The 14,501-nt window shown below is 39.7% G+C and overlaps 1 protein-coding gene across 3 annotated transcripts in view; it reads left to right on the plus strand.

The window, feature by feature from the left end:
- Positions 1–242: 242 nt before the first annotated feature.
- The window catches only part of tle4.S (transducin like enhancer of split 4 S homeolog), a 94,845-nt gene continuing 80,586 nt past the window's right edge, over positions 243–14,501 (plus strand). Inside the window, exons 1-4 of one of the 3 annotated variants that reach the window (XM_018235353.2) lie at positions 243–1,274; positions 3,933–4,030; positions 5,000–5,063; positions 5,277–5,321. In XM_018235353.2, the coding sequence (XP_018090842.1) occupies positions 1,227–1,274; positions 3,933–4,030; positions 5,000–5,063; positions 5,277–5,321 (255 nt within the window). In that variant the 5' untranslated portion in view covers positions 243–1,226. The remainder of the gene's footprint in view (positions 1,275–3,932; positions 4,031–4,999; positions 5,064–5,276; positions 5,322–14,501) is intronic. The other 2 variants (XM_018235344.2, XM_041580151.1) reach the window with 2 other exon arrangements.

The following is a 14,501-nucleotide window of genomic DNA, read 5'->3' on the forward strand; positions in this document are numbered from 1 at the left end:
GATTGACAGCCGGACAAATGTTTCCCCTGTTCGAACGCTCGTTATGAGAAACTCCAGCCCCAGTTCCCCATTACCACACCGCCCAAGGCGGAGTTCCAACTGTCTCGCGTTCTGATTCGCTAATACCAAGAGGGCAAGGAAGATAAGAATGAATCGGATACGTTTTGGCCCCACGTGGGGATAAGCAAGTGACAGGGGCGTGATGCCCTTTCGTCATTGGTTAGACTGCTTGGGAGAGTGGCGATTAACGTTCCTTTGCTTTCTATTGGGTATCGTGGATGCCGTACATGGCGTCCGTGGGCGGTACAACACAGCGCTAAGTTACATGGGAATTGCTGTTTGTTTGCTCACCTCTTGAGTGAAAAGGAAACGTCAATGGACTACATTACCCAGCAGGGCCGCGCGCTTCCCCCTCAATGTTGTGAATATGTATCAGAATGTTAATGATTTGCTGCTGCTAAATTTGGTCATAGAAGTCACCTACACAGATCGCGGTGTGGGAGCTGCTCGGATCGGCAGTCTGGCTGACTGGGTTATTTAATTTTACATTTTCTGACCATCCCTTGGATTGTCTGTCTAGTTCCGCCAGCGACCCACCTTCTCTCCCCGCAACAAAAGTGCGCGGTTGTCGATCGGATGAGAGAGACGGAAGTGGGAAATCACCGGAGCTCATCTGAAAGGAGAAAGCGAGTGCGATAACCTGGTGGGGAAGAAGTAAGAGGTGTACAAAGAGCAGCTAAAGAGGAAGCCCAGCGGGAGGGATCGGGGCACTGACTGCATCTGCCCGGGAATAAGTTGTTGTCAGTGCGGGAAGGGACTCGTCGGAAAGTTGCTGTAAACACGCTACTGCTGCTTTGTTTGTTGCACGGGAGTCTGGCTTTGGATCTCGCCTGTTTTGGGGCCCCTGGATTGGCCCTGATCTCACGCGGTGGATCCAGGAGAAAGGGTGGCAAAGATTAAGGCAGTTTGTCGGATAATGAGATTCCACAGCAGCTTCCTGTGGTGTGTGTAAGGGTTCATTTGCCTGTGGCTAATCACCTTTAGCCTTATTATTAACAGAGGAGTCCGGGGCTTCAGCCTCATTGAGCAGCACTATTAGTTGGATCCCAAGCCTCCACCCTGCCTTTGTGCAGCTGGGGGCTCTCCATCCTCGCCCCTCCCGTGCCCTCCTGCAATTAGTCCATGACCCTCCGTGCTCTGGCCAAGGAACCTCCCCAGCGGCTTGGATGATTCGAGACTTGAGCAAGATGTACCCCCAGACCAGGCACCCGGCGGTGAGTAGCTGATCAATACAACCGACAAACTGCCAGGGGAGGAGGGAACACTCACACACTGACTGTCATATTCATTTCCTCCTCTTGACCTCCAGCTATGACTGAAGTGCAGCTGCTTAGTCTAGGCTTCTCGGGGATGCTGGGAGTTGCAGTCTGGCTACAGGGGAGTGCTGCACGTTGGCTCCCTTCTAAACCCTTTAGCGGTTGTCTTTCTCCATCCTGAAAGCTAATAAAGCATGTTTAAGTATATACTGGCTGCACCCCCCAATTCTGTCTAGGAATTAATGATCTTGGTTCCTCTTTTACACTTACACATAGGAGCTTTTGGCTTCTACTCTTGTGCTTTCTCTCTCTCTCAACATGTCAGCATGCAGGGGTGCTTGGAGCTGTGTTTTGTTAACTGCTAGGAAGCCACACACGTTGCTACTCCAGTGCTCTACTGTTATGCCCCCCTTTATATGACTTTCTAGCCTTTCTTTGTTCCCTGCTTTTCACTTGCAGTGTGTGATTTGCAGTTACCTCATCTCCCAGCCGCATGGTCCTTATTGCATCCCCAATCCCTCCCCTAATAGTAATTCCACCCCCAGCCCTTATTTCCATTCCTGTTTCCATGTGTTGGTGGGAATTTCTTTCTGTTTCGATCAGGAATCTTCAACCTGTAGCCCTTCAGCTGTGTTGAACTACAACACTACATCCTGGGATACTGTGTGCTCCGTGGGAAGGCTGCAGGTTGGACAAGGAAAGCATAAACTGCACAGAAGTAAAATGTTTATTTTCTGGGCTACAATGCGACATTTCTTCTGTTATTAAAAGACCTCATTGATCAATGAGGCTCCATTGTGGTAAATAGGATAGTTTATGCGGGAGATGAATAAGCCATTATTTCAGTGGAAGTAACTCCCCCCACACTGAGTAAGCTGTAATATTTGGTAATTGAAATTCATTCAGAAGCCCCCATTTTTATTTCACCTAGGACTGTGTGCTTCATCCCATGGTTATATTGGACAATGCTTCCTCCCACCCCTCCTCTCTGGCTGTTATCTTGGGTTGTTTGCTTTTCCTCTCACATTATTACACTGTGAGCTCCGGCTCATCATTGACATGTGCACTCATTTAGCCTCTCCATTGCTTGTCTTGTGCTAGGCATGCAAATCTCTGTTTTCCTTCACTTCCCACCACTTATATTTTATGCAACTAATGAGCTTCGCCATTCTAGTCTGAATAAAAAAAATAGGAATTATAGCCTGAAAATAATAAAATCTAAGTAAGACAATGAATTTGACCTTTTCCCTTAATTTTTAATTGCCTTTAGATTTATATTACTTTTTGTGCAGCTGTCCAAGCCCCTACTTTTTATATTTAAAGTTAAAAACTTTGACTTTAGCGTTCATGATTCTGACACAGAGGAATGTAAAAAAGGAACAGCGCTCCTAATGGCATATCCCAAATTTAGCTAAACATGCTGTCCGTTTAACTTATTGGCACTGGGACCCACTGTGTAATGTAATCTGGGGGTGGAGTGCAAAGCAATTTGTAGATGGATATTTAAGTGAGTCTCTGAGTAGGCACTTGCAAACATTGGATCTAGGCACATACCAGAACTGAGGCCCTGGTGCAAAGTGTTTATCTTCAATTGGCCCATTCACCCCCATTGGGCAATCAGAAACATGTTGCACCTCATTATTTAGAAATTGCATAAAAAAGGCCATACATTAATGGCTATCATTTCTAAATGCATTATAGAAACTCCGCAAAGACAGACAGTCAACTGATTTATCTCAGCCCCAGTGATCTAATCATCTTTCTTCAGTAAATGACCTTAGGGAAGAAAGATATGTACTGGTGATGTGGCCATCTTCTCGTAGGAACACTCCAAGCAAATCTGCAGAGGAGCCTAAATAAGAGGAGAGGGCACATCTCTTGCCTGTTTGTGTGTATTTTGCATGTGACTTTAAAGTACTGATTCTCAATGGGCACATTATATCCTCCAGCCTTAGGCGCTGGTGCCAGATGAATCTCTGCTTTGTGGTTCAGTTTCTTTAAAGCAGTTGTTTTTCTCTAATACACTTTGACTTGCATGTTTCTCCCCCTTTCTTTCCCTTTAATAATGATTAAACAGAGCGTATTTATCGCCTCTGTCATTAATGTGCCATGATCTGTGATCTTGTTACATTTACACGTAGATCCTATTTGACTCATTATTTCACTTTTTTTATTTGCTGTTGGTATTTTTACTGCTGTTTTTTTTTTTTTAATAATTATCTCTACTTGACCGTTACAACACGGCTTATGACAATACTTATAAGTAAACATTATCCTGAGCATTGCACCTGCATGAGAACATTGGGCAACAAATGTGTTCTTTGACTTTCTAACGTTACAGTTGCAAAGAGCAATCAAGCACACAACACCTGTATGACACAGATGGCCTTTTATTAATTTATTGTATGATTGAGAAGCATGGCTTTTGTACCTGTAATCTTCTTTTTACTATTCGTGGACTTTAGTTTTGTGTTTAGAGCTAGACTATTATGTGTGTGAGTGGTTGTACATTTAAACACATATATGGCTGACCGATACCCTTCTGGTAAAAAAAAAAAAAGAAAATACATGTTGCAGCTTGTACTAGTCTCCTAATTAATATTTTATTGTTTACAGGCCCCTCACCAGCCAGCACAGCCCTTCAAATTCACCATATCTGAATCTTGTGATCGGATTAAGGAGGAGTTTCAGTTTTTACAGGCTCAATACCACAGGTAATACTGTTTACTTTAGCTGATCCTTGTATTTGCTTAGTCCTTGTTGTCAGTCTATTTTGTCTGTGTGTGTCTGTCTACATAAGGCGTTAACTGTTGAAGGGGTTTGGCTTCTTCCTATAGGAAATGCGAGTTAAAACACCTTCGCTCTTGAAAGCCAAATATGTGGCAGAGTATGTCTATTATCTCTGATTACAAGTATGTGCTTTTATAAACTGCTGAACTGTTACGCCAATAGCATCAGTGCGCAGCTGAGGTTTACTTTGAGGTGATTTCACCTGTATGGATTACCTCCTTCACTGCTTACGATCAGAGGTGAAGGGTTTATAATGATTACTGGTTCTTTAGTGTAAGCAAACATGATTGTTCTATTTAGCACATGATGGTATAGATACAATTCCTTTCCAGCTCAGCATGAAAAACAATCCCTTTTTAATAATGGAATACTTTGCTAATTTCAAAGCTAGTTTAAATAAAAAAAGACTGGTGTAGTTTGGTTGACGGTATATATTATGTATTTCCTAATTGTTATATTATTTATATTGTCTGGAACAGAGATTCTCTGGCTTTTTCCAACCAGTTAGCATTGAACCACCACTCTGAAAATACACTTGAGAGCCCAAGTTTATTGAGGGTCCTGGAGTTGGTAGTTCAGCTGTGGACCACTGGTTTAAACCTGCTGATTTTATACAGCTTTCTGGTTTTTAGTGGCAGAACATAAGGTTACTTTAAAGACTATTTTCAGTAATTTAAAGCACAGCACTGAGCTTGTTGTATATGTAATGGTTAATGTGTTCTGTTAGTTTTTTTGTTTTCATGAAAGAAAAGGCCCCACTATCATTTAATTGCATTTTAGCAAACCTCGCTACTAAAACTACTGCTTTTACTAATCGCTCGCGTCACGTTATTTGCTTCCGTGAACAAAATTTCCACCTAAACATGACTATTTTCTTTCATTGATTTGCACAGTTTAAAGCTGGAATGTGAAAAGCTGGCCAGCGAGAAGACAGAGATGCAACGACATTATGTTATGGTAAGGAAGCTGTATGATGAATGCAAACTCTTCTTGCATCTTTGCTGCCCCCAGTTCTGTCTATTTATGCACACTGAGCTTGAAATGCTTGAGGCAAGATGCCAGATTATAGGTTTAAGTATTGGATATGTGGAATGCTCTTCTGTCAATTCATAACAATTCCCTGGCCTCTAGCACCAAGGTTATCTAATGGGTTATATCCATCTCTTCTAGTACTACGAGATGTCATATGGACTGAACATTGAGATGCACAAACAGGTATGCTGTCTTACCTCTGTTCTTAAATGTGTTTAATGCAAAGTCCTTTCACATTTCTTCTACCCCTCTTTTTTTTTTTTTTTTTTGTTTGGTGCATAACCTCAAGAATTTATAAACATTGTTTCAAAGGATTGTGTATTGGCTACCCATGTGTGTTTATATGAGTCATATATAGTAGGCTATAACCTATTGAGATTTGAAAAAATATATATATTTGTAAAATAAGGACTGGTTTATATTAACTTTAGCCTGAGCTGTTGCCACTGATTAAAGTTCTTAAAGCATATGTCATACAATGTAATACTATATGCATGTGTGTGGTGCTCATTTAATCTGTTGTCCTAGGTCTTACAAGAGTATATTGATATATATGAATCATTTTCTATATAACCAGTTGTGCATGTGAACTGTTCTTTCGTGGATGAAAAAATTATTATGGGTAACGTGAGCTTCTTTTGCATTCTTGTGCTAAAGCAGAGCCTTTCTTTAATTTTTTTTTTTTTATTTTATGATGAAGAAAATGCTTTTACGGTGTTAAACAGACATCCAGTTCTGATTTTCTTCAGTCTGGTGTTTGCAGGAATGTTGGTTATTTGCTTTTGGTCAGAGAATTCTGTTAATGTGAAATAGAGGGTTGATTAAGGGCACAGTGGACTTAAAAACCAAAGTTTTATTCCCCTGCTAATTGGAAAGGTGACTGATAGACTGATGCAAGTGCCTAACTCTGTGCTAACTATTATATTGAGGGTTGCATTTCCACTTTAATAGGGAACTTGTATATGTAATTATGATTTAAATAGAGGATTACGAAGGATTAGTCTTAATTAGAATATAATTTTCCATTACGGTCGTTTTTTGTTCAAATTAGCAATGTAAACAACGCCGTAATACTTATGGACTTCATCAACTGCTGATGGCCCCAATGAATTGCTGCATCAGACCAGCTTAGTAATTATCAGGGTTTAAATGCAATACTGGCTCTAAATGTTCTGTCACTGTTTGCTACCGGGAAATTAATTAGATGCTTTAGAGAGTTTAATGATGTAAGATTTAGTGGCTAATGTAACGTTGAAGCTTGTTTTTCCAAAATATGTTGCTAGTATTTTAATTTCTGAATATTATTCTGCATACATAATTCTGCAGTTGGTGAAATATTCTGCTTTCATATCCCCCCCCCCCCCAACACTTAAAAGGAAAGCTACATAATCTCCCACCAACTCAAAAAATGATCTTTATACAGCCCTCCTTAATGCAGATGTACACCTAATCTGTCTGGCTGTTTATCGCATTAGGAACTACAGACAGTCCTAGTAAACTACATACTTTACTGTATTCCCTTTTAATCTCTTCTTCCTCCTCCTTTCACAAAAACAGGAGGAGGCGAGGGTGGAGAGAAAGGTGGTATATCTATCTTTGTTTTCATTTACTAGACAGAAGGCCTTGGTTCCTTTCAGGCGCTCATCCAGATGTACTTACTTGATACCCTTGTAATAGAAAGCCGGTTATAATTCTGTGAAGTTGCCCTGCGGCATAATTGCACAGAGTCCTCCAGATCAGGTTAGGCTTATTGGATTTATGCCTCTCAGGGTTCAAGAGCAAAGATCTCCAGAGACCTGGGAAGGACCCTAGTAATTGGTGGCCTTGCTATTTAAACCTCCTGTGTGTTTGAATTGCACTTTTTTGTGTGTGTGTGTGTGTGCATCCCGTCTTGTTTTTCTTGGCCCTATTCAAGCAGGCTTCTGTGGGATATTATTTCATTGGAACAGAAGATGAAGCCAGTGATTGAGGCAGAACTCTGTGACTTGGCAAATTGATGAAAGGATAAACACACACACACTGCTTTAACTATGTAGGGTCGATGTTTCCAACCTAGCCCTCCCCCTTGTTTTGTTGCTCATCATCAGTCATCCAATGTTGATTTTGATAGAAGACTATTAAAGCGAAACCTATGGGGAATTTGTCATTCTGAATGGAAAGCTAATGCAATTAGTACCAATTAAAGTACATTTAGTTAATTGGATTTAATCTTAATTAAGCCTGTGTAATGTTGCCAATTTTTAACAATTATGTTTGAGAACATAATTAAAATTTTTGGTAATGGAATAAATTGTGTTGCTTAAAAAATGTGGGGGATTTGGGAAGATGATGTACTTTTGACTTGGAGGAAAAAGCAATGAATTGCAGAGTGTTTATGTGGGGGGGGGTTGAATGTTGCTTATTCTTCAGTCATGCAAACCATTGACTATTGAAAGGGCCATTTTATGCAACATTGTCATAAAAATAAAAGCTGAATGGGCATTGTGGGGAATATATAATGTGTATATGACTTCTTTGTGCTCCATGCATGGATGTATCTAAAGCTCTGAATCGACATTGAAGGAGTTAAGTGCAACAATGCTCTCGCCATGTAAATTTTATTGCTAGTCCTGGGCAACAGCCATTTTGAAGTGCTGCTGAAATATTAATTGAGCAGACATGAAAGGCCTCGGCAGGCTGATAGGATGTCATAATCGTAGCTGCAGTAGTCGATGGTAAATGATGATAAATGACATTAGAATCCTTTTAGCAAACTGTAATAACTTCAAGGAGGGAAGCAGTATGGATTTGCATTATATCTGATACCCTCTGGTACCAAGTGCATTGCCAATATTGCTTGTTTAGCATTTTCTAAGGGCAATAGGATATTGATTTTTGACTTACAAGGAATAGCTCTATTTTCACCATTGAAAAGTATTGCAGGTTGTTAAGGAGAAATTGACTTGAAGAGGCCTGACTGCTGCCCATCATGGAGAAAATAAAGCAAAACTGCTGAAGCATGGTAGAGCAGTGAGATGGGCCCTCAGCAATTTGTTGCTATTAATTTACCATGCTCGACAGCAAATCAATCGGCATCTACTTCATCTGCAGAAGAAAATGCTGTGCAGGGCAGATAAAAGGCCCTGCGTGTAACGGTGAATAGAGTGGATTTTCCAAAAGGAGGCTGAAGTTAATGTGTAAATAAGCAAAATCAAAGCTGTGGCTGTAGAAGAAACTGTTTTTAATTAGGTTTGGTCTTTTTAGTAAGCTATTTTCTAGTTTTCTAGAATGGCATTGGCCTGCATTACATAAAATATTGATAGTCCACGGAGGTTTCTTGTGAGTTTTTTTTTTTTTTTTTCTTCGTTCCATTTAATAATGTTCTCTTGTTTTTTTAAAAAACTGTCTTCCCTAAAACTGAAAACATTAAGTTCCATTCAAAATTATATGTTCCTCAGTAATATAATACAAATGTATGTAATTGATCTTAACTAAATCGGCATAAATCATTATTAAATTACTTGGTACTGGGTTTCTTTAATGGTTAAGTAGATCATAGACATGGTGCTCCAAATATGGAAGATTTTAGGTTTATATAGGTTCAGGACATGTTATCCAGAATGCTTGTGACCTGGGGTTCTCCATATAAGGAGTCTTTCCAGAATTTGGTTAACTAAAACGTTAATTAAACCCAATAGGATTATTTTGCCCTAATAAGGATTAATTGTAGGTTAGTTGGGAACTAGTACAACATACTGGTTTGTTATTACAGAAAAAAGGAAATCAACTTCAAAAACTTGAATTATTTGATTAAAAGGGACCCTGTGGGAGATGGCCTTCCTGTAATTCAGAGCTTTCTGAATATTGGGTTCCTAATAGGTATGATCCTATGCAGTGGTATAACTAGAATGTTCGTGGGCCCCACTGCAAATTGATTTTAGGGCCCCCAGCATATCCAGAGATTGTCCTGTTTTACCAATATATATTGAAGTTGGTTATAAACTAGGGGCTCATGGGGCCCTCTAAAACTCTTGCGCCCCCCCCCCCCCGGAACTGCTTCCTCTATAGTTACGCCTCTGATTCTGTGACTGTAATACATATGTATTATTTTTAAGCTTGGCCTGAGGTTAAAAGTGCACTTTTAATAACAACGAGAGAGGTACATTTCCTGAAGAAAATGTGAGTGGTGCTTGCCGTGGCAAAACTCAGGCCCAAATCTGATTGGCTGTTGTTGCCCCGCCCCTTTTTTTCCTAATTGTGAACCACAGTCACTCAGTGACTAACATACCAAAGTTTGGGAATGCTGTCATTTAATGTGTAAAAATGGCAGCATTTCTATTTTTTTCTATTGAAAATCAATGAATGAAATTTGATTGGTTGTTGGTGGCTCCGCCCACTTTTTCTAAACTTGAAGTGGAAACCCCCAGTGACCACATTTGTGATATTCAAGGTCCCTGACATCAATACTGAGAGAATGGCAGCCTTCTTAATTTTTCCCATTAAAACCAATCAAAGAAATCTGATTGGTTGGTTTTGGCTCCACCCACTTTTCTTAATTTTAATCCGTCCCCCAGTGACCAACTGTGCCAACTTTGAGGAGGCTGCCATTAACCGTCTAAGAGCGGCAGCAGTTTAAAATTTTCCTATTTAATTGAATGGCTGAAATTTGATTGGCTGTTGTAGACTCCGCCCACTTTTTGTAAATTTTGGCTGCAGTCACCCAGTGACCCACGGTGCCAAGTTTGGGAGCTCTGGCTTTATTACTGTGAGAATTACAGCTGTTTACATTTTCTCATTGAAGTCAATAGGGAAAATCTGATTGGTTGTTTGCGGCTCCGCTCACTTTTTTGGGTCCCCAAAATAGGACAGAAAAGTCACAACACCCCATTCCCGAATAAGCTGAACGGTTTGACACCTCATTCATGGGTCTGCGACAAACTAATTATTCGATAAATTCCCCATTATAAGTCAATGGGGCAAATTTGGGGACCTCTCCTGCCCCGGGGGTAAAACTTATACCCTCGTGTGGGGTATCATCTGACACAGGTCGCAAACCTCTTCAAATGTGGTAAATTTAACGTTTCTACAAGATTCCCTCTCTGCGCTAGAATCCGTCAAAAGTTGGCCTCAATGTTAATCTATGGGACTTTTCGGGGTGGTTAATTGCCCCCGCAAGGGGCAATTAACCACCCACCCCTTAGAAAAGTCATACCACCCCATTCCCGATTAAGCCGCACGATTTGACACCTCATTCATGGGTCTAGGACAAACGGTGCGGGACTAGTTACGCGCCAAACTTTCATACGGAAGAAGAATAAAAATAAGTTTGCAAGATAACAGTAGTGATGCTTTGCTTCGCAAGCACCACTAATAATAATACAACTTGTGTACAGGTTTTCAGTTCGTAGCAGCAACCGTTACATGTGATGTTTCAGGATGCAGATATGTTTGTGTTACATATTTAAAAATAAGTGTGTGTGTGTGTGTGTGTGTGTGTGTGTGGTGATTCCCTCTTTCATAATAAACAGGAATGAGGCAGATATTTTCAGAATGAACTTGTGAAAGAATTAGATCTTGCCTCATATGTAATATTTTCATTGCAGTCTAATTAAGCGTAGCTTATATACTTATCATGACATTTCTTCAAAATGAAACAAGGTAGAAAAGTAAGTCTTCCCCTTTGCTTTATCTATTTTTGTAAGATACTTTGGCTTGTGACAGTGGTTAAAGCATTTACTCTGCCCATGAGGATATTTCCAAGCTGCACCAGTGGCTCTTTAATTAGCTTTGGTTGTTTAACTTGTCCTGCTTTTGCTGATTTATTAGCTTTCCTATTCTTTTGAAATGAGTTACCAAGAGGCTGTTTGCTTCTAACTATACAGTGAAAAAACAATGTTTTGTCAGAAGTGTCAGACTTCCATTCCCATTCCATGCTTTTCCCCTCCTGTTGTTAAGTTATTTAATGAAGGCAAGCAGCCGATTGTGTTGCTCTTTCACCAGGCAGAGAGGCGAAAGGAGATATTGTGAACTTTTGCAAGTAAAACCTTTGCTGAGCATCTTTGTCATCACCATAGTCTGTCATCTGGCAAAAGAGGGCTTTGAAGTTGGGAGTTTCACTTCTACTGCTAGTGATTCTGAAAAGCTGAGTTTGGTGTTTTCTGGAAAATAGGAGAAGTGAAAACTGCTGTTGTATCTGTTACACTTCCATGCACATTCCCGCATACACTATCTACTCTTGGGCATGCGCTTCATAAGTGATCTGGTAGTGACAGCATTGTGATATCTCACAATGCTGTGAAAAAAACTTGAGAAATTAAATCTGTTTACACTGTTGGTTGATCCTGCCTTAGTGCCTGTTACTGTAACATTGTATGTGTAGTTTAGGAATAACCGTACATATTGTATAACCATGCTACTTTGTTTAAAGTACAGTGAACCAGTATCCTTTGTTTGTTCAGCAGATTGAATCATGTTTTGACATAATGACACTTCAGCTAAAAGTGCCCAAACTGTACCTGCTGACTTCCTTAAGAACCGTCTGACTTCTCTAGTACACCGAAAGTGCACTTTAGAGCATTATTCAATGGTTCTCACTGAAGGCAGTGTAAGGCGGCAGCAGTGATTTTGGCTGCTTCCGTGCCAGCTGAAATGGTGCCGGGAAAAATTACATTGGCTCAAAGAGTGCCTATATATTGACCCCAAAGTGTGTGTATGTGTGTGTGTGTATATGTATGTGTGTATATATATGTGTGTGTGTGTGTGTGTGTGTGTGTATGTATGTATGTATGTATGTATGTATGTATATGTGTATGTATGTATATGTGTATGTATATATGTGTATGCAGGACCGCCATCAGAAATCACAGGGCCCCATACGACAACATTTCCTGGGCCCCCTGGGCTGCGCCCACTACAAGCCACACCTACAGGTCCGCTCCCCACCACACAGTAAAACCCACACATGTTAATAAAAAATAAAAAATCTTGGTTGTCAGGGCCCCCCATAAAAAAACATTTGTGGCCAGGGCCCCCAAATTAAAAAATATTGGTGGCTAGGACCCCACATGAGAAAAAATATTGGTGGCCAGGCCCCCCCCCCACACATTATAAGAAAATTGGTGGTCAGGGCCCCTTAAACGTCCATGCCTTCCCGAAGTCAGCAGCTCTCAGTGTGGCGTGGCCAGGGCCCCCCTTACCCTCGGGGCCCCCTACAACTCTCCCCCCTGTCCCCCCCTGATGGCTGCCCTGTGTGTATGTATATATATGTATGTATGTATGTATGTGTATGTATATATATGTGTGTATGTATATATATGTATGTATGTGTATGTATATATATGTATGTATGTATGTGTATATATATATATAATAAATTTGGCATAGCTTGTGTCCCCATGTGTTGTACAATTACAATTTAGCTTGTTATTAGATAGAGGATGCTAATGTAATGCTGGTTAATATAACCTGTACCATTCACACCCCCTCAGAAATATGTGCTCTAGCAGCAGTAGATTAGTGCTCAAAATGAGATTCTGTAGTTAATAGCAGCTAGAGACCTTTTAATTGGTTTGGCTTTAATCAATATCAATTACAATCCTGTATGACTGACTTGCCTAAAAATCAGGCAGGTATCTATTAGCAGGTTTAAAAAATCTGCTAAGGCGTAAACAATATCAGCACACTGATGCTGTCTTACCTAGATTGGGCTTTTTAGGCCATATGTATGATCCATTGCCTGCTGGATCTGTTAAGCGCCAGAGTGCCTGTATTCTTTCATAAAAATTAGCCATTTCTGAAGAAACTCTGATCTGAGACTTTTCTGCAATTTATTAATTTAAAAGCCTTTTCACTCTGCTTGAATGAAAACCCACAGAATTAAGCAGTTGAATAAAACACCCCAGCCATCTTTTCTGGCAGTATGCTCCTAATGCAAGTGCAAATAGCAAGTAGTGATTATCTCAAAACAAGTTTGTAAATGAGTAGTTCACCAACTCTAGAGCTCTGCCATTGATATGCTGGCAACTTTCTTGGGTAAACATAATAGCTGTAATCTGTGTCTAATTGTCAACTCTAAGCTATAATATTGTTAACAAAAATTATACATTGTTCTTCTGAAATGAAAGTGGGATATCGTCTGGAATTCTGACAATATCTCCAGATTAGTTTTATTCTTGTAGTGCAAGAGCTATGAAAAAACAGCACTGGAAATTTTAAGAGACCTAGACAAGACGGTTTACTGCATTTTGGTAAACCAAAGTATTACACAGTGGCTTTAAGCCACATTCATTAAACTCTGCAGAACTGTGGTTTTGCAGTCTACAACAACCAAGCAAAACATGTTGTGTCTTCAATGCTTGGTTTCTGTTCCTTTTTTTTCATGCACTACTTTTGCAAAAATGAATTGTTTAAATATCTTTTTTTTTTTTTCTTTTTTTTTTCTTTATAACGTGGCAACCAACAGATCTCTTCAGATTTTTCTATAATATTTATGTTTCATTGGATGCTACCATAGTGAGCAGTTGTTTTTATATAGCACTTTTATTATTTTAAATAACGGACAACATGCATGTCTTGAATGTGTACAAACCCAATTTGTCTATCCCATGGTATATTCTTTGCTCTGTGAGGTTACACTTGTATTATTTATTCCTTATCTTTCAATTCAGTGCCTTTCCTATTCATATTCCAGTCTCTCATGCAAACCACTGGTTGATTGCTAAGTAAAACAAGTCCCTAGCAACCAGACAGTTGCTGAAATTCCAAACTAGAAAAAAAAAATGCCCCCCTTCCTCCTCACTATCTATACTTTTGTAGCCTGTGCATGAATCTGGGCATCAATTTTCCCATTCTGGTTCATAAACAAGATTTTGTGATGAAAAGCTTGCCTTTAATAAGTGTTCACAAAATGGTGCCTGTCTGCTTGGTGTGATTGTGAATTTTGTTTCTAAATGATCAAAAGTTTTTTTTGGTAATCACCCCAGTGATACATTTGGATGTTAAAGCCTGTGCAGTTAAGACTTGAATCCCTGGAAGTAGCTGCCCAAAGGAGCCACTGAAAATAAGTCTAAATATGGAGTATTGGAATATTTGGATTGAGCTCTTCCAACTGCAAGTTAAAAGTCATCTAAAACTCCAACAAAATGTAATTTTTAAATTTTTATTAGGGCATGCTGTAAACATCCCACAGTTCCCAGTTACAATTACTCTTTCTCAGCCTATTTAAATTTCTTAAAGGGGTGATTCACCCCTAATTTTTAGTATGTCATTGAATGGCTAGTTCTAAGCAACTTTCCAATTGTCTTTCATGTTTTATTGTTTATGGGTTTTTTGTTTTTTTTTATTATTAATATTTGCCTTTTTCTTCTGACTCTTTCCAACTTTCAA

The sequence above is a fragment of the Xenopus laevis genome, chromosome 1S (genome assembly GCF_017654675.1).
Source record: "Xenopus laevis strain J_2021 chromosome 1S, Xenopus_laevis_v10.1, whole genome shotgun sequence".
Classification (NCBI taxonomy): Eukaryota; Metazoa; Chordata; class Amphibia; order Anura; family Pipidae; genus Xenopus; species Xenopus laevis.